The following is a 20,806-nucleotide window of genomic DNA, read 5'->3' as shown; positions in this document are numbered from 1 at the left end:
GTTTCAAAACCTTGAGAAACACATTATTATGTCACAAGGAGACCCCCAGGGATTGATATCAAGACAGTAAAATCCATTTTATTTCAGCATCTCAGGGTCAAATAGCAAAAGTTTAGTAATAACAATAGGCAGACCTAATATATAGGATTCTTAAGAACATTTAAAAGTTGTTTCTCTTTGAATTTTCAACCTAAAACCAACCAACTAGCTAACTAGTTTTTAAGCTAAAAGGAAAACATGAAATAAAACACTTTTATAATGTAGAGGTAGAAATACCATAAAAGAATAGCTATTCTTACAACCAAAAAAAAAAAAAAAAAAAAAAATTCCCAGGGTCTATACCATAACAGAACACTCTTTCCTTCAAATGCACTGGCCAGCTTGCAAGTTGAAGAAACGCCTGGCATTTCTATTTTCATTATAACCTACTCAAACCTCAATTACTTCCCCCAAATCCTAAGGCATTATTCAAAGAAGTCATTGCTATCTAATGTTACTTTACAAATATACAGCGTGCCCCATGAATTTTGTAATTGTGCAATTTATTCATTGGAAAGCTTGGGGATAGTTTTAGTTTTCATCATCGAATTTTCATTTGCTCATGTAAAGTCATCAGAGAGACCACCAATAGTGAATTGTCCAAACTTCAACCTGTCATGCAGAATTCGTGTTGACAATGAGATATGTGTGGTTAGATTTTGTACTCTCCAAGATAAAGAACTATTCAATTAATCAATACACGTGTACAGTGAAGGATTCTGGAGGCACCAAAGTTTATGCTGAGGTTGATATTCCCATTGAATAGGGATTCATCTTTGCTTCATTTTCATGCCACTTTCTTAAAATGTGCCTTCCACGTATGGAAATCAAGTAGATGTATTGATTTACAAAGAAGATGGGATAATAACAGAATGCAAATAAAGGCACCTGGAAAGTCAGAGTAGAATAAATAAATAAATAAAGATAAGGCAGCTATTTCATTTTTAAAATGTGGAGTGGACTGCTAAGTACATGGCAACTACTTAAGGAGACTCACACCGATGTCATCATCAGGTTTGCAGGATTCAAAGGTCCTCCTTGCCTGCCTGTTTTTGGTTTTGCTGAGACAAGAACATGCTCTCCCTTGATTCTAAAAAACTCTGGAATCCATAACCTCACAACCCTGACTGGTTGCAAACATTAAAATCTATGACACTGCAAACATTTATGGTGGGTTAAAAAAAGAAAAACACTTTTGTGAACTTCCATTAAAATTCCTGTGCAGATATGCAAACATGCTGAACCGAAGCCTGCTTCCTTGAAGATTTCAACATTCTTCAGAGACTTGAAAAGCTAAAAAATTCAAAATATCTTTTTGGGGTTTAAAATAACAAGGGCAACTCCAAGTCTTCTTTCACCTTTTTATAAATACATTAACCCCTAGGTCCAGCGTCTTCTTCCAGGAGGCACACCATGCAACATGGGATAAAGATCTCTTTTGAAGCAATTTTCAATTCATAGACTATGTTTCAATTTGAAAGAGGGAAGAAGGAGTGGTAATAATAAGGCAGCACACTCACATATCGCTGGGAAATCTGCTTTCTTTCGCTGGGGTCCTCAAAGGGGCAGACACACAGATCTGAGATGGAGACTCCCGCGCAGGGTGTAAGTGTGATCAACATAAGGAGAGCCCCCAGGCAGCTCTCCAGCGGCAGCTCCAAGCAGTTGGCTTGCTTTAGCGGGAGTGCTGCGATATCCACTTTACACCTAGAAATTTTCAGAAGTCGGAGAAGGAAAAGTGATTAACTCAAGGCCACTGTGGAACCTCCAAAGCACCTGTCTTGTATTTCATCGTCCCCCAAACCTTACTTTGTCTGAGCTCAAGGTTGAGAAGTGAAGGTTCTCAGTGCTACTCCCAGACCACCCCACTCTAAAAATAAGGAGAGGAAGAGATAAAGCAAAATCAAAGAGCAGGCAGCTTCAAAGGATGGCAAATGCAAAGAAAAAAAGTCAGGTCTGTGTCAAATAAGGCCTGCAGAAAGACAATGAGATCAAGAATTGAGTAGAAAAAAGTTTCCAAATTTTAAGGATCATAAATATAGATAGGGCTTCACTTTGCTGAGGTTTTTAGGAGGAAGGAGAATAAAGGATCATGGTTCACAAAAAGAAGGAATAAAGAGAAATGCAAGTGGGAGAGGGTTAATGAAAGAAGCATTTTTCTCCTGATTGATGCCAACTGGCAAATTTTTATTTAAAGAAATGTGTTAAGGTGTTTTCCTAATAGGCACAGTTCCACAGGGTTTCCCCAGGTGGGTTTCTTTTGGACAAATGGAGCATGAAGTGTTGTTGATTGATCCCATCTCCCAGCACTGCCAGGAAGGGCTGTACCCATCTGCTATAAATTGCATGTTTTCCGCCTCTTAACAGCCAATGTTCTGGAGTTGTTGAAAACCTCAAACACATTTAAATACAGAAGCAAACACCAAAAAGAGGGGGGTGCTGAGGTGCTAAGTAATTTATTTGTTTTAACATAAGAAAGCTCTGGGTTTGCCTGGACCACACCTACTATGTTTATGTATGCAGGTGGGTGAAGAAGCCCTGGGGGACAGAAGCAGACAATAGAAGTTATTAGATGTAATTTTTAACAATATTCTTATTTGTGCTTCACAATTATAAAATATGATGAACATTTCAGACTTCAGGAAAAGATAGAAGTATCACCTCTCACAATGAGCAATAAAAGTGGATGCTTGCCCTGGACTTAATACGATAGCAGATAGCTAGAAATAGGTAACTGAGGTATGTGTTATATAAAACAATGATGATTTGAGGTACTTAGATAAAATAGAAAAAAAATCTTCCAGTGTAGTATGAAAGGTTGCAATTCCCTTCCCAATTAAAATGGAAAATATCAATTACATTGAAAGTCCCTACCAGTTATTATTACAAGGCAAAAATACATATTGATATTTGTCTATAAAATTAAATAAGCATAGGTAATTAATACCTATTCACCTAAAGTGATCCCACTTAGAATAAAGAGAAGTGACTTTCTTTTTCATATAGTAAATTTGTCAAGTATTTCTATTGAAAAAAGTCTACATATATATGTACATATACACTTTTCTATGGTCTATATCAAAACAATATTTTCTATAGTAAAGGGGAATTTTTAAAAACTAATACTCCCATGAAGAGTTTAGTTATATTTCCATTTCATGCACTTATGTAAGTAGGAAATTAAATATGCTTGGAAAGAACTATCAAGTGCTTTATGTCTTTCATTTCTAGTAAACTATGAACACACACATTCTTAACTAATTCTGCCATAGTATGTATGAGGTACCTAGAACACACGGGAATACACATTTTACCCTGTTATATACACTTTCATTTATTAATAATACCCCTTTCTTATGGAATAACAAATTATCCAAATTTGTAAGAATTGTCTTTAGTGATCACTTTAATCCAAATTCTCACTAACTCATTTATGGCACATCCATTTTAATACCTTTAGTAATGGCAGTGTTTGTTCTTGGAATGTTTACTGTGTGGTGGTTGTTTTGTTTGTTTGAACAGCCAAAAGTTATTTAGAGGCAAGCATTCTGAAGGTTTATAATATTTGGAGGTCAAAAGTAATACATAAATAGGCAACAGTAAATATTTTATTGGATAATTCAAAATGGTCCTGATGTATTTCTAAAGAGTAAACTAATAACACTGTGAACAATACTGTCATATTTAGAATAACTTTACAAACTCTCCTAGTGACTGCTAAAATGTAAAACTTATTATACCAGAGAAGTTTATTTTAAACAAAAGTTGACCACATATCAGACAAAATGCAAAGTAAATTTTAAGTTTCTTCTCAGAAACTTATACCTTTGCACAATCTTTTCAGTCATTTCTGTCCACTGTGAAAGTATGGACTTATCTCCTCTTTAAAGATTATTCAGTTTCATGCAAGGCAACCCTATCTATATTAGTTGGTCAGAGTTCCATAAGCAACTGGTTAATGATACTGGTACCAGTTTATTGGGTTCCATATTATCCATTAACTACTGAGTATATTCAGCCAAATATTTCAGTTTTATTTTTTTCAGTGTTGAAAGACAAGCATCACATCAATCAAAATCTAAAAATGTTTGCACATGAATTTTGATCTAATCTGTTAGGGCTCCTGCACCAACTATGTAAATTGATGTCTTAAGTCTTTAAGAATTAAAGTTCCTTTCTCCTAACCACCAGTTTCTCTCTAAAGATGACTTTGTACAAAATGTCTAAACCTCTTCTACCCACCTGGCTTCCCACTTATTCTCACATTCAAGAAGAAGGAAATATGGAAGAAGGAAAGTATCTCATACAAAATCCTCTCCATCAGACCTCCCACTTTACTCCATTTCAACCTTAGTCCACATTGCTCCAGTTTGCTGTAAAGTTAGGAGGAGAAGCAGAGGCTCTGTGTTTAGCCTGAGGCAGGGAGAATGATCTGCGTGAACCCTAAACTAGGAATGAGCAATATTAGCAAAGGTAGTAGAAAGAAACTTTAAAGAGCTTTTCCTTCATAATTTTAAATATTTTTAGCACAATATCCCCCCAAACTTCCAAAAAGAGGGGAAGAATCAAGTGAATTTTTTGTAGCTTTTTTAAGGTTCAAAGATAAATGGACTAAAATCTAAAATATTTAATATATACACATTTTCTAATACTTTGAAGATATTTTTTAATATAAATATCTTGAAAGGAGAATCCAGACTTCTTGTCTACTTTTCCTTACTGTATCACATTCTCTCAGAGAATATAGTAAATAATATGGTTGGTCTTTTAATTTCTTCTAGTTTTTACTGAAGTCCTGTAAAATCTTTTGTTCTTTTCCAAGGCTTTCTGTCCACTATATAGCTACTTGTTACAGATGGGGTATAGGATTTTCTTATACATAGACCAATTTTTTCCTATGAAGGACCAAAAATGTAATGACTTTGAAGTCCACATGGTTTCTGATGAAACTACTCCTCTACCCTTAAAGTATGAAAGCAGTAATAGACATTGTAAACAAACAAAGAGAACATTTTCCAAAAAAACTTTATTTGTAAAATCAGGAAGCTATCAGGTATTGGCCCAGGAGCTATAGCTTGCCTAATCTTTCTACAGAAATGTAAATAATTTAGCTGTGGTGAATGATAGCAATGGAAGTAATTTTTTTTTAATCACAAGGTTGGATGTAGAAAACAGAAACAAATCAATTAAGGTAACAGATATTAGCATAAGGATAATATTTTATAAAAAATTTTAACTCAATACAGCCAAGGAGACCATGGCTAAATTATGCAGTGATCTGTTTGTTAACAAAAACTGATATAGCAATAAAACTTCTGGAACTGCTCTTCTATTTGACAATGTGAAAACTCAGAGCATCTCTGTAAAAAAACAGGATCAATGACATTAACTAAGAAGGCCCGTTCCATAGCAGTCTGTGTGACATCACACGCAAGGTGAGTGCCATGTTTGGACACTCATTCCCAAGGTGTGATACACTGATGCTAAGGTGACCAGAAAACACTCATTCCAATGTCAAATCTTAGAAAATACAATTGATAGGAGCTCCCCTGTGATGAATTTTTGTTATGAAAATAAAGACAGCATAGTCACTGATGTGTATGTGCCTAGGAAGGAGTTCCCATGGTTCACTGGAATCCCACAGCTTTGTGACCTGGCCTCCTCTCCAGTCCCACCAGGTGACATCTCTGGCTCTTTCCACCCATCAGGCTTCTCAGGAGGATTGGGTCCTATCAGCTCTGTGGACATCTCCCAGGGTTTGCGATTTTCTTAGAAAGTTCTTCCCTCAATCTCCTTGCCAAACTCTCTTCCATTCATTTTAGAGGTCTCTATTTAGATACAATTCTTTCAGGAACCTCCACCTCATACTCTCCCCGCCCCCATACTAAGTTGGTTTCCATGGTGCTGGGATGTTCAGTCCTCACATCACGGTACCACCACTGCCTTCTGACTCGCAGTAACCAAAACCATGGGAACTCCTTCCTAGGCACATACACATCAGTGACTGTGCTGTTTTTAATTTCATAACAAAAACAGGACAGCAGCCTTGAGTGAAAGAATCCTCAGCACTCTACAGCCCAAACAACACACAGCACAGTCTATATTTTTGAATAAGATGAAGGCACAAACAAATGAATGTCAGTGCTGTCAGGAAACTCATGAAGTCCAGAAATACAAATTAGAAAATCAGCAGTTTCAGTTTCTGTTAATTAAAACTTCTGCAGTCCTGTTTTGCCTTCCAAGTTACAAAAAAAAAAAAAAAAAGAAAAGAAAAGAAAAAAGAAAAGCGAAATAAATGTATTTCCTAGGTGCCTCTCAGATTAAAACTTCCAGTTCTACTCACCTGAAGGAAACAGGAACTAAATTACTTGTATTTTTTTTTCTGGAACAGGCATATATTAGAGCTTTCCTCTCACCCACAGGCAGTTAATGTGCTGACTTAGCATTGCTTTTGACCTCCCATTCTTGTCTTTCTCCATTAATCCCGCAGTATTTTGATGTTTTAATTCAACACATAATTTTACCATATCAGTCAGCCAAACCTGCTCAAGTTTTACTTGCCATGATAGCTTTTAACCTCATATTCATTACCATAATTCTGTTTTATATTATAGACTGGTCAGCTTTTAACTTAAATGCAAGGGGCAGAAAAGAGTGCTATAGTTTTAAAAGCTGTAAATCTCAGAGGCTAAGGAAGCAGGAGAACAGGAAGAAAACAGTGAATGTGTGAAGCCCGGCTGTCAAAGCAAATCAGTGACATGGGGTGCAATTTGTCCAGAGAAATATACCAGCCCAGATTTTTCACTGCCTCAAAGTAACTAATAAACTGGTAGAATGTCAGAGCCACTTTATAAGACACCGTCTGGGACTGAGGAGTGACTGTGAGGCAGACCAGTCAAAAGAGGCTTATGGATTCTAATTTTTAGCCTTCTAAAACTGAATTAAATCTAGAATATTCTGTAACAAGTCAATCTCTGAAATCAGTTTGAAATGGAAAATAACCATTAAGACAAATAATTATGATTTCTTTGAAACAACATGAAATGAAATAGCCAATATTAATCTATGTTCATATTCTTGCATTTTGTTAAAAAGCTGGAGCACATTAAACCTAGCTTTGTTTTATTCTCCCTAAAAGTTCCTTATTACAATCTAAAATCTGCTACTGTCTTCTTTTTGTTGTCTTTGACCATGAATAAACACTGGTTTCAGGGGATGGCAGGTCTGACTCAACCACCTTCATCTCACCGGCCCCAAACCCCATAGCATTTCTCTATGGCTCAGCCAGACCCTATGGGAGGAAGAAGATGGCACAAGGAGAAGTCAAAGCTCCACATGACTCCAGAGAGCTTGGAGGTCAGATTGGTTACTGGCCAGGCCATATTTTATTCATCACAAAAATAATAACCTACCAATGATAATGGGAGTTCTCTTCACATAGCCAACCATTATCCCAGCCTTTTCATCCACAGCTACAAAACCTCAGCCTTGTTCAAGCTAATCTACACAGATCCTTCCTTCATTCAGTATGAGTCCCTTCCACCATGTCCTTGAAGATGGTCACTGCTCACTTCTACCCCCACAAAAAAAAAAAAAAAAAAAAAAAAATTGTCTGCACCATGTTGAAAAAATGCCGACTTCGATAGTCACGTTTCATTCCCTTAGTTGCATAAGTGCAGTTGCAAATATTGTGGGGATCTATAGTTGCCAGGCAGAATAATCTCAAATTAATAATCATGCCCACCCTAGATGTTAAATAGACTTTGTTGCTGTTAGATATGATAAGCCTACAAGATGGCCAGTGACCCCATTTTACAGATAGTCAGGCTCCACAAGCAAATTCTGTGCCCAAGGTCATGTGGATAACTCCTAGTACAGTGTTCTTTTCCTCATGGCAAACTGCCTGCAATGGGAAGCTTTAAAAAAGACAATTTCTCCAGAGAGGCTATCTACAGCTTTCAATTATTAACATGAAACTGTTATCAAAAAACAAAATATGATAAGGTAATTAGGGGACATTTAAGGATTATTCACACTGTCGGACGGCCTTCTGGTGTTAAAAAGTATTTTCACAACAGCTGGAACTTAAAAGAGCTGAGCCTTAGAATGCATAACATAAGGAAAAATAAGTGTGGAGGGTTGAAATATTTAAAAAGTAAATAATAAGAAGGAGCTATAACACACTGGTGATATATATGCTCAGCACAGTGTCCCCTTTAAATCTGAGGAGCCATATTCTATTTTAGTGTAGCTTTCTCCTCACCTGTACAGTAATACTGTGGAGCAAGCTCCCAAGAGATACTTTTGTTATCTTTTGTACTACAGGAAAGGAAAAAGGAAAAGGAGTCCAAAAAAGAAAAAAAAAATCTTTAAGCATTCATGAAGAGGAAGGACAGAATGACCAGAAGACAGGTTTATTTCTCAGTTGCAAACAGGAAATAGCTAAAATAATAAATGAATATCCAAATGAAAAAACCTGAAGTAAAAGGGACATTTTAAATTATATTTCTGTCCCTTTGAGGGAACCCAATACTCATTTGGAAAAGCATTTCCTAACGAGTGATAGAAACATGACAGGCACAAGGTTGTGTGAAAAGCAAGAGTATTATTCCTTGCAGCTACTAAAATAATAATCTGATCATTCATCACGAGAGACCCAACTGCCCACTGTCCAGATAACATTTCAGGACACAAGGTTCTCTGCTTTTGTGTAATTTACCCTTGATTCATAGCTAGCACTAAAGTTTCCGATTCTCCTATAATCAGCATTGTCAGGGCCCTGGTATGTCACAGCAGTGACAATGCCAGAGGTACTGACATTACTGGATCTGAGTCAGCTCAAGTGCCCAGTATGGGCACAGAAGGGAGAGACAGGTCAGACCATGAACCCGACAGGCAGCATCCACGAGATGCTGGCCCACAGGAGGTCTGCTGCTTGAGGTGGAGAGCTTAGCATGACCTGGTTTGCTATATAAATGCACAAACCTAACTTGGGACATTATAAGCAAAGTAGTGACTTTTGCCCACTAGGTCAGGACAGATTGCACATGAGGACATTGCATTAAACAGTGCAACCAGGGTTATGGCATGTGCAGGGTGAGGAGCAGAGATCTCAAATGACAGAGGTCCTGGAAGTGCCAGTCCCCTGGTAGGTATATAGATATGTGTAGTGGATTACAGGTAGTCGATATGTATGTGTATGTACACATGAATGTGCTTTCTACCCAATAATTGGGGGAAGTTATTGACATCAGGTGAATGAGAGCCAGGTTTGCTAAAAATATTCTGCAACATGCCAGAGGGTCCCTTACAAGAGGAACATTCTGTTGAGAAACACTGGAGGAATTTCCTATGGATACTCAACTCCCCACCCATCTATATCAGGATAGACTCCTGAGGGAGGGTAAGGCAATGATAGCAAGAAGAACCAAAACCCTGGGCAATGGGTACTAATCTAACACCTTTTCAAAGTACTGTACTAAGTATTGTTAGCTAGGTCTCATGGCATTTCTGCCTCTAAAGTCCTTGTTATCAGGAAAAAAAAAAAAAATGTTTTGCATCTCCAGCCTTCTGTATTTCCTTAAAATTAAAGGGTTATATTAGATGAGTAGCTTTCAACCTTTAGTTTTGTTAATAAAACCCTTTCCTCAACTGGAATGGCATGTAGAACATAGGACAATTTGATGCTCTAGCCACAGGGGAGAAGTGGAGGAGGCTCTCCTATTGCCACGGCATTTCCTTGACCCCACCAGGTTTGAAACAGATGATTCATAGCAATTGAGATCCTTTTAAATGTTTGCATTCTTCACTTAAGTTATGCATACAAATTGTATGTTTGTGGGATAAACCAAAGGCTGTGATCTGATGAAAAGAACTAGGACTTTGAGAAAATGAAATTCTGACTCTGGAACTTATAGTTCTCAAGTCCAGGTCCAAGTCATTTGTAAATTTTTGTACTTCATTTTCTCATCTACAAAATGAGCTTGCAGGGCTAGTTCTGAAGATCACAGGTGACCTATACTTCTGCAGCATTTCTTTCATGCTTCCTGTGCACTCTTTATTACACCCTAAGAGGAAGCTGTAACACTCATGTTATCATTTGTTTTGTGTGGGGGAGTGCATCAATGAAGTTGGGAAAGTCCAAGGTAAAGAAATGAAAAAACAGAATTGGCCTTGATAAATTTTATTATAGTTTGCTACAAATAACATTGAAAATTTCCATCACAAGAGACAAAATCATATATTATACCGTATAGCAAAACCCAAACAGGATATACTGGGAAAATGTTTTAAAACAATGTTTTATACTTTTATTTGTTTGTTTGTTTGTTCTTCTTGTTTATTTCTTTTTATGCAGTGCTGAACATCGAACACAGTGCCTCATATGTGCTATGCAATCACTCTACCACTGAGCTACAACCCAGCCCATGTACTGGAAATTTATACAAACATAGTCCCCGAAATGTGAGTTGGAATCTCATATTTCTTTACATTTCTGATAGGAATTACAGTTGGCCCTTTGGTTCCAAATTCACAGGTTCAACCAACCTCAGTGAAAAGTATAGAATGCTTACAAAGACATTTTGGGGACCTTTTTATTCAATGAATAATATAGTATAACAATCTTTTACTTAGCATTTATATTGTCTCAGGTGTAATATTAATCTAGAAATTATTTAAAATGAAGAGGAGGAAGTATATGGGTTGCACATAAACACTGCACCATTTTACACAAAGGACCTAAGACTTGCCAATTTGGTATCTGCAGGGGGTCTTGTCACCAATCTATCATAAATATTGAGGGACCATTGTGTTTTGTTCTGTTTTATCTATGATTTTTAAATATTGAATGTCATTTATCAATTAAAAACACAGGAAGTTCCATGCTGTCCTGCTTACTGATGGCTCCTTGGGATGGCACAGAAGTTATTACCTTCAGCCCAACCTCTTTGAACCAGCCCCATGCACACACAAGCTCCCACAGGTTAGAAGCAGAGCAGACTCACGTGCCCAGTCGTTCCTCATGCTTTTTGCTGTCTCTTCCCCATACTTCAATGTCCAAAATGCCCATCCTGTCAGAGAAGTAGTGAAAGTCAAACTGTTCCTGCCACTGCGGATTTGCACTCTTACACAGTGTCTAGAAAACATGCAGTTATAATATTTATTTTCTTAAAACATCATTCATTGCTATAGCAGCTACACATTAATTTCATTTCTAAATGGCAGGAGGTCGCGACTATAAGCCTTGCCCCTTATTAACTTAAACTTTCCTTTTATTGGATGAAAGTGACTTTGAGGGTTCAGAAATTGGCAAAACATGACAACTTTAACTGGTCCTAGAGTCAATAATTTATCCACCAAGTTCAGAAGAATACTATAGGAAATCAAAATTAACATATTCACACTCACAGGTATGTATATATAGTGGATGTGCATCAATAGACTGTTGGCAATAGTTCTCTCCTACAGTAATAATACTAATTGGTCAATCAAATGCAAGTAACATTAATTGGCATTTTTATTAAATTCTGGCTTAGGAACTACATAAATTAATGTTTGGGGGTCTTAATTAACATTGATCAGATGCATTAAATGAGAAACCCATAACTTTGTACATTGCTGTCTGTTTCTAAAATCTAGTTACTGGATCCAGACAGTAAAGTGGGGATAAGATTAGAAAATTCCACTGCAGCCATACTTAAAAATTAGCAAGAATGGTTTGAAAGCCCTATAAGTATGTCTGTGTTCACTGAGAATAATTTCAAATCATAATACGTTTTTGTTTTGGTTCATTGACAGGACTTTCCATTTTTCTTTCATCTATGGAGAACCATTTTATGAACAAACTGTAAATAAAAAAATGTTGGACACTGAGTGTCAGCTCTAGGGACACAGCATCAACTACTAAATCCTAGCACCAGCTATTTATGCATGAGCAAAACATGGGCAACTCTGATCTCAGGTGTAGCCAATGTCCCATGCAGTTATTTAAGCTGGCTTTCACATCACACATATGATATCAGATCACAGAATTTAGAAACCAGGAAGAAAAAAAGATCTATTAGAACCACGAATTATATGTAGTGTTCCCCAATGGGGAATGAGGCAAATATAGGACTAATTCTATACTTCACCTTAGTCCAAAGAACTGTGTTCCTAAGAATGAATAATTTCCCATAAATCCTTAGCCTGACCCTGACTGGCTAAAGGAATCTTAGTGGAGAGATGTGGTTATTCCAGATTGACTTGCAGTGAAGTGCAGCCTAAAACTACCTGCTTAAAATAATTGTCTGCATGTTTCTGCTATAACTCACCCTCGAATTTTCAAATCCTTACAATCTATTCTTCAACATGGGCCTATTCTGCTACTCCTCTGTGCTGAAATAAAAAATGGCTAATCTTGGATTTCGCACTGAAATTTTTGTAACATAAGACAACCTCTTGCCTCCTGAAATCATTTTCCAAGTTTTCTGTTTCTTCGGTGCCCTCGATGCTGGAAAGCCCAGACTGCAAATATCCTAGGGTCTATTTTCAAAATCTCCCACTGATTTTTTTTTTCTATGTGACATTAGACAAGTGACATAACTTCCAAGTACCTTAGCTCTTTTAATTTATAAAACATAGGAAATATTCTTGTCTGACAGTTATGTAAAACTAATTAATTTCCATGGTTTAGAGACTATGGTTTTGAAATAAAATCCACACCAAATTACTAAGATTAAAAATTAAATGGAACTTGAATTTGCAGAATAAGATGACTTTCTAAAGACAGCTAAAAATACCATTACTTTCACTTTTAATACTTTAGTACACTATTTTTATGAAAAATCACATCAAAACCAGCAGCACTTAGATAACTATTCTTGGTGTTAAGACTAACAAGTGAGAAACAGCAAAGGGGTATATAATTTTGAGAAATTTATTCAGTTATCTCATTTTAATCCAGATATCAAGCAGTTTGCGATTTTATTTATACAGGATTTTGGAGACATCCAACTATTTTTTTCCCTGCATTCTATGAAACATTTTATTTTCAAAATGAAAATAAACCATGCATTCAAAGCTATGACTCAAAACTTGCTCTAGTTCTGAGTTATTATATTAAAACAAATTACACTAAGCAATCAAAGCAATACCATACTAATTGACTGCATCTACACCACTATTTTGTTTTCAGTGATGCTCCTTTTTACAGTTAGGAGAGCTAAAAATAGGTTACTTCTCTTTTTGTGAAATTTACAGTGGAAAAACAATTTTTAACTTTTTTTTTTAAATTCTGAAAGACATCATCTTCGTTGGTGCATTGGTAGAACTTACCTTGCTTTTATACCTCTGATCTCCCAGTTTTAACTGGACGAACATCTCCGTCATGTTTCCTCCTGAGACATTCTTCCCTTCCAACAAAGTTATACTTATAATTCCATTCCAGAGTTGGTTCTTTTTTAATGACTCTGATAGTCGTAGATTGCGTATCAAAGAGGACTAGAGCAAAAAATAAAGATGACGTATAAACATACTGATAATTATTGGGAGTGATCCTGGCCCTTTTAGGAATTCCAGCTTTCGGTGTTGGGTTATGAAATTATTCCCTGCCTGAGGAGAAGCACTATTCCTTGGCTTCTCAGTCCTGCAGTCACAGTTATGTGACTTACTTCTGCAGCTTTGGAACAGTATAGCAAAGGATAAGCATAAGCAACACTTTGATTTGGCCCTGGTCTGCTCTCCCACTCTGATGTGCTCTTTGGTAGGAACGCTTGAACTGGGCCTTGGACTGTTTTAATAGTGGGAAGGGAAGAAAGGCATTTGGAGAAACACAGACATCAGAACAAGGCATTGCATGATTGGGAGACATGATATCACTGGATATATTTCTTAGAAATGACTATGGATTTATCCTTCATATTTGAATATGTCTCCTTGTTCCCTTATTCTTTGGGCCAATATTGGAAATCCCTATACCCCTCCAAGATTCACAGCTCTAAGCTCAGCTTGTAGTCACCTAGATGACCAAATGAGCTTTGCAGTTCTAGAGGGTGGGATAGAGTGGGGTGGGGTGGGAAGGAGGATGCACAAAGTATCTTATAGTAGCTGGACCCAGGAGGGGGTCGGTAACTATTAACCTACTTTTTTCTTTTACTAAATTATATTACTTATGCATACTCATAAATAACTTGAACAGAATCTAGAAAAAAAGCAAACATTACCTATTATTAAATGGTAAAGATGATTGCCACATTCTATTTATTTTTAATGTTCATTATGTAAAATTTTAAACATACACAAAGGTAAAGAGAATAAACGGTATAATTATATCCATGTATTTATTCACAGAATTCAACATTTTGCCTACATTATTTCATCTCTCCCTCCTTTACTTTTTTCAGGCTAAAATATATTAAAGCTAAACCCACATTTGTTTTTACATAATCATCATACCATGATCACTCTCAACAAAATTAACCATAATTTTCTCAATATCATTAAATAACCTGCACATATTCACGTTTCCCTGATGTCCAGAAAATGTCTTTCTCTGACTTGTCTGAGTTAGGATCCCCATCTGATCCACATGCTGCATTGAGTTGGCAGCGTTCATTTATGTTCAGTTCGATAAGAGAAATGGCACAAGTGAAGACTTTTTATTTGAAAGAGAAATAAATGGGCTAAGGAATGCAAACGGTGTTCAGCATCATAGTAAAGCAATGAATTTCTAATACTATATATTCACTCCTGTCATCCGCTCACTATATCTTCAAGATCATTTAGACACCAATTTTCTTGGACACCAGTTAGTAACAATTTATCACAATAAATGGTATGTCAGGACAAAGTTAATTATATACCAGCTTACCTCAGCCAACCCACGTCATCCCCCCATCTCAATAAACTATGCACCACAGCCACACCAGGGCTTTTGCTGATCATTTAATGACAACCTTGAACAAAATACTTTTCAGGGAAGTTTTCCAAACTTCTTATCCATGCTGCTTTTCTCCAGAAAAACACATGTGCACAAGCAAACACACACATACACAATTTAGAGGTGCTGATTCCAAAGAAGGTAGACAAAGGAGTAAATTAAAAAAAAAAGTCCTCTTCATACATAAATCTTTCTCAACTCCCATTAGCAAACATGATTCAGATATAATATATTCAATAATAAAAGTTTGTGAAAGAGTTAAAATTAAATGAATTTATATTTGGTAATAACACACCATAATGTGTAAACAGACATACATGTGTTTACATTCACAGATATGTATATACCTGCAAAATACACTTAGTATATTTTATAGCTTGCATAAGCACAGGGGTCAAAAACTTCTACCTTTAAGACAAAAAGGAGATTTTGATTCATATTTCCTGCTGCGATTTCTTCTTTTCCTATTTTTTTAATCCCCCTTTTTAAAAGTTTGACTTGCCAGCCAACAAGCTACAGCACGACCCGTCCCACGGCCATGCTTCAAAGTTCCGACAGATATATTCCTCCCTAAGCACTGCAACTATTTCAAAATCCTTTTTATAAAATAGGGAGTCATGTCCACACAGGATCAAAGGGCATCCTACAGTCTGGCAATTGCCTAAGAAAAATGGCAGCACTTCCATGAAATATGCCCTAAAATAATTCTGTAGCTTGGTATGTCCTAATTTCAAATTGGATGTTTATCTTGGAAAGGCTTCTATCTAACTTGTCCATAAAACAGCTCCACTTAGCTCTATGAGCTCTGTGAAAATGGAATCCAAAGCTGGTTATTAAGGCGGCCTAGAGATAGGTTCCATATGGCGGAACAGCATGGGAGGGCAAGGCTGAGGCCTATACAGGCGCGGCTTGGCTGGAGCTCCTGATCTATCCATGGACACTCGTTGCATTACACCATAACATCTGGATTATTGCTTGTAATGTCCCTGGGAAATATCCACTTTCCATCAAAGCCTTTATCTATCTCAGTCGGACTTTGAACATTTTTGTATTTAACGCAGTCATGTTTGATCTGATGGACTTGCTCTCTCTGTCCAAGTTTTTTTTTTCCCCCCCTTCCTAAAGGCTGTGTAGAAAAGAAATTTTTGCAGAGTTCACAGATAGTAAAGGACATAAGACCTTTATTCTACTTATTTCACCCTAAATATTTCTGCAAATGCCACTATAAGGCTCTGTCCAAAATAGTTTCATTTGTGTCACATATTCTGTGTGTGTGTGTGTGTGTGTGTGTGTGTGTATGTGTGTGTGGGGGGGGTTGTTTTAAAGAAGTGTATTAATTACTTTAACATTTCTCTTGCACCCTTGAGAGGTGTGATGAGGCAGAAGGCATAAGAGCAGAGTCTGTGGTCAGGGGCAGGGTGGGCCATTCTCTATGTGCTGTAACAGAGCCATCTGGCAAAATCTGCTGTGTTTCATTCTTTGTCCCCACAATAAATTGACTCATCTGCATTCACTCAGTTAGCAAAATTGCTCAGGTTTCCATATCTGTGCCCCCACCTGTAAGTGAAATTTGTCACCTTACTGCAGCTGGGGATGTGAAAGGAGAGGAGATGACCCATCACAGGGGAAGCCTACTCCACCTGAACTGAACTGAAACAAGCACCAGGAGATAGAGCAAAGTTTCTGGGTCCTGACCCTAATTCCTCAGCAGACATAACAGATGAAATATAGTGCATCAGGGGTTTGTTATTTTTCTCCTTCTTCCCACGAGATCAGAACCTTTTGCTATTTCTATGTTCATTCATTCATGTGCTCTCTTCTTCAGCCCCTACCCCATCAGATCGATGCCCATTCTTATAACAGAAAAAGTGATTTCCATGTAAAGCACACAGGTTAGCTATGGATAGTGGAAACAAGGCATGATATTCAGCTTACAGGCATACTGACTCTCATAAACATGAAACAACCTTGAAAATATTCATTTGCCTCTGGGTCATGACAAACCACAGTCAAGGCAGGATAGGAAGAATGGGATGGGGACTAGAAATATATGCTATACAGCTTCCACTCTCCTCAAGTAGGCAGAAGGATTCACTTATAAGTCCTCAAAAGTTTGTGATCTAGGAACAGATGATCAAAACAGCAAACACACTGTATTCCAAGGACAAACAAAATGGGCTGCAGCTTAGCAAAAGACATTATTTGGGGCTATGTGCTAACAGGCATACTAGATGGCAATGTAGATTCCAGTAACCCAATTTCTTGGTGTGGAAGAAACCCAGGGATAATGGACAGGACAACTCAGTGCCTCCTATCTGTCCTGAGGGGTAGAGAGGTTAGGAGTAAAGAAACACTCAGGAAGGATGGAACGAGAAACTGGTGCTGCATTCTGCAGTCATTGATATCAAGGTTACATTCATCTGTGCCACACTTTTCAGCTGACAATGGTAACCAAAAACCATGGGGTGATTATCCATAATACTTCCTGACATATAATAAAATCCAAAAATGGAAAGCAAAAAGACAGTGAATAGGGTGTACATACAAGGTGCCAAATATTGTGCTAGTAATTTATGTATCCTCTCAGTAATCGAAGGTTAAGAATATCAGTGTCCCCATATTGCCAACACATCCTATATGAACTCTTACTGATTAGTTCGATGAAAACAAACACATACACAAATGAACAAACTCTATGACAAAAATGAATGATAAAGCAGGATTCCAACTCTGCTGATCATTGTTTTGAAAAGTGAAGGGGAAACATTCAGTCTATAAAAGCTTTCACTGAAATATTCCTTTCAAGTATTTTCAACATGTAAAACTACTGTTCCTTGTCAACAGCTTTTATAGCAAGACATGAGAAGATCCATACAACCACAAAACAGGCTCCCAGACAAGATCTTCCTCCTAGGCAGCTCTTTTACATCATCTGAAGAGGATCCTGTAGCCGTAAATTCTAGAACTACACAAAAATCTTTGCATAAGGATAAAAAGAAAGCCTTTTAAATTTCCCACATGTGCATGAACATGGAAGATGAGATTTATAATTGTAGGTAAAAACTATCACAGTTTCAAGTACATGAATAATCTGTATGTACAAAGACATTAATTTTAAAAGTTCTGTTTTAAATTTAACATTTTGAAATTATAAGGGAATGTCATCACTCAAGTTTTCCACTTAAACAAATTTTTAAAATACTTTTTTAGATGTTGATGGATCTTTATTTTATTCATTTATATGTGGTGCTGAGAATCAAGACCAATGCCTCACATGTGCTAGGCAAGTGCTCTACTACTGAGCCACAACCTCAGCCCCTTAAAAATAAAAACAAAAAAATCTTCAACTATGAAAAGATTAAATATACAGATAAGGATGATAAATATCCAATGACACTCAGAATTTAGGACCAGGGAAATATTTTTAACCTATTTCCTACTATTAAAAACTAGATGAAAAAAGTGAAGGCCATGTGATTCAATAAGGTTATCTTTTTGTTCTGACATCTAGGAAACTCAAATGTTGTGCTCATATGCAATGATGTTAATCATCTAATAATGATTTTTGTGTTGTCCCAATTGTGTTTACATCTCTGTTCCATTTGTCTATTTTTCTCCTTTACTTAAAGTATTAAAGAAACACCCGAGTCCAGGACTGGGGGTAAACAGAAGCACACAGGCTGGAGACTCATTCTCAAGCTACTCAATGTGCAGGGCTGAAATCTGAGCTGGAGTGTCTGCTTATGTTTTGCACAACGGGCACCTCTCCTCCCTGCTCCCTGATCCCAGCCCTATCCCCAAGAACTAAAGGTTTGCAGTCATGGCTGCTGACCCAGAAGGCCTAACCTTTCCTACACCTATAGCTTTGATTCTTACTATCCCAGTATCCCACTGAATTCTCTAAATCAAATTCCCCATTCCTAATCAAATGCTAATTATAAAGGCTTTTGGGCAAAAACCTATAACTATTTTTAAGGGCAATCTCTATGTATCAAAATTCCAACATCAAAATGTGGGGCAGAATAGTAAGGAAACAATACAGAAAGAGGATCAAAATTCTGCCATTCAGCAATATTTGGGATGATGCCAAATTATAACGTTATGGGAAAAGAAGTAATAATCTAAATAAAATTACTATGAGACTGAGATAAAAAAGGAAACAATATTTTATACATAATATACTATATTAGAACTAGTAAAATTTGATAATCATAATGAAGTAATCTTCACACCAAATATTACCTAATATGAAAATCCTAAAAAAGAAACTTCTAGTTAAAAAATAACAAAAAGGCTGACCAGGATATTTTAACCATTTTTATAATATTAATCTGAATGTTTAAAGTTTCCATCAAATTATTTTGATAAGCCCAAAAACTATCTCATTTTTTCTTTAAAACTGCACACTCCCAGAAGCAAAACAATCAACATAACTATAAAAAGTCTTTACCAATATATAACTGACTTGTCACAAATAAGAACACAAACAGCTTTCAGTGACTTTATTCATTTATAATCTTACTAAATATAAATACTAGGTTTGGGTATTTATTACATTCCTGAGCCCAGAATACTGAAGTCAAAAATTCTAGAAACTACCATGACTGGGAGGCAGGGGGTAAGACACCATCTCAGTTTTGAGATACAACTCTGCAGCATATATATATAAATACTGCTCTCTGGATCCTCTGTTCCCTTCATATTTTTGATATCTTTATCCAAGCCATCAACATGTTTTCTATCCCTCTTCATTCCTTTGGCCATTCTTCCATAACCTCTCCTATCCTCCCTAGACTCCAATATTCCCCAAGCTCACAATTTTTCTTCCTAGCCTTTATGTTCTTCAACAAACTGCCAGTGCTCTTCCACAGACCGAAGCTCCCTAACTAAAGATGGTTATTGATGTACAGTACCAGTGTTTTAGTGCGGCAGCAGAATCAATAAACGAGAAAATACTGCTTTGTCAGGTTTCAACAAAGAATTCTGGGAAACTTTACTGCTTTGGGTGGTTACAGAAACTCTTAATCCTGAGAACGAGAGCTGGGCTCTCTTCTGTGGTGAGAAATGATGTTCTTCTACCCTCTAGTGACTATAAAGGAATAAAGCAAAAGTTGGAGGAATTTTAAAGACAGTGTTGCACTATTATTTATCATCTCTTAAATTTATTTTTAAAAAGAACTGAAGTGTAAGGAACCAGGTGAACTGATAGGTTAACAAATCACCTTATCATACTTATTTTAAAAATGTTCAAAATGTTTTGCATTTGAGTATGTTTCAGAACTTTGGTTCCTTTGGATTTTTAAAAAACAAGACGGATTATAATTGTTCTCTCTCTCACACACACACATACCACAGAATCTCTGACCTGGAGGTCAAATTCCTTACTTTTCAGAGAAGTAGGCAACTGAGATAGGTTAGAAATTAGAGCTGTCACACATGTATGCAGATATGTGTTTGCGTGTGTGTGTGTGTGTGTGTGTATACATACATGCAAACAAAGAGATTGTACAGCATCTTCCTGCCATCTGCACCTCACCCCACCACCATTTAAAAACTGAACTGGACGAACAGCTTGAAATATAGTATTATTCAATATGAATTATTTTTATTGATTATTAATCTTTAAAAAAGTAGCAGAGTTGCTAAATTGTTATAAATACTTTTTGGGTTTTGTTTATTTCTAAAATAACTTTCATACTTAGTCCCCTTACTTAAAATTTGCTACTTGAATGACAATGAATTACTAAATAATGCATTCCTACCTTGACATAGCTATGCTTTTTATAAATTCAAAATTTATAAATTTTTCTTATAAAGATACCAGTAATGTAAATAAATTAAAAATAT

The 20,806-nt window shown here is 36.6% G+C and overlaps 1 protein-coding gene across 6 annotated transcripts in view; it reads right to left on the bottom strand.

Annotated features, from left to right (window-relative positions):
• The window catches only part of Mctp2 (multiple C2 and transmembrane domain containing 2), a 223,423-nt gene that overhangs the window by 104,226 nt on the left and 98,391 nt on the right, over positions 1–20,806 (bottom strand). For 5 of the 6 annotated variants that reach the window (XR_007106943.1, XM_047538509.1, XM_047538510.1 and 2 more), the window contains exons 9-11: positions 13,357–13,521; positions 11,046–11,176; positions 1,560–1,746 (exon numbers count right to left, since the gene is read on the bottom strand). Coding sequence is in view for 4 of the 6 variants with exons in the window: in XM_047538509.1 (XP_047394465.1) it covers positions 1,560–1,746; positions 11,046–11,176; positions 13,357–13,521 (483 nt within the window). In the remaining 2 variants the exon portion in view is untranslated. Of the gene's footprint in view, positions 1–1,559; positions 1,747–11,045; positions 11,177–13,356; positions 14,123–20,806 lie in introns of those variants that run through there. The other variant, XR_007106944.1, reaches the window with a different exon arrangement.

The sequence above is a fragment of the Sciurus carolinensis genome, chromosome 2 (assembly GCF_902686445.1).
Source record: "Sciurus carolinensis chromosome 2, mSciCar1.2, whole genome shotgun sequence".
NCBI classification, from domain to species: domain Eukaryota; kingdom Metazoa; phylum Chordata; class Mammalia; order Rodentia; family Sciuridae; genus Sciurus; species Sciurus carolinensis.
This window is presented reverse-complemented; position numbering and strand designations above follow the sequence as displayed.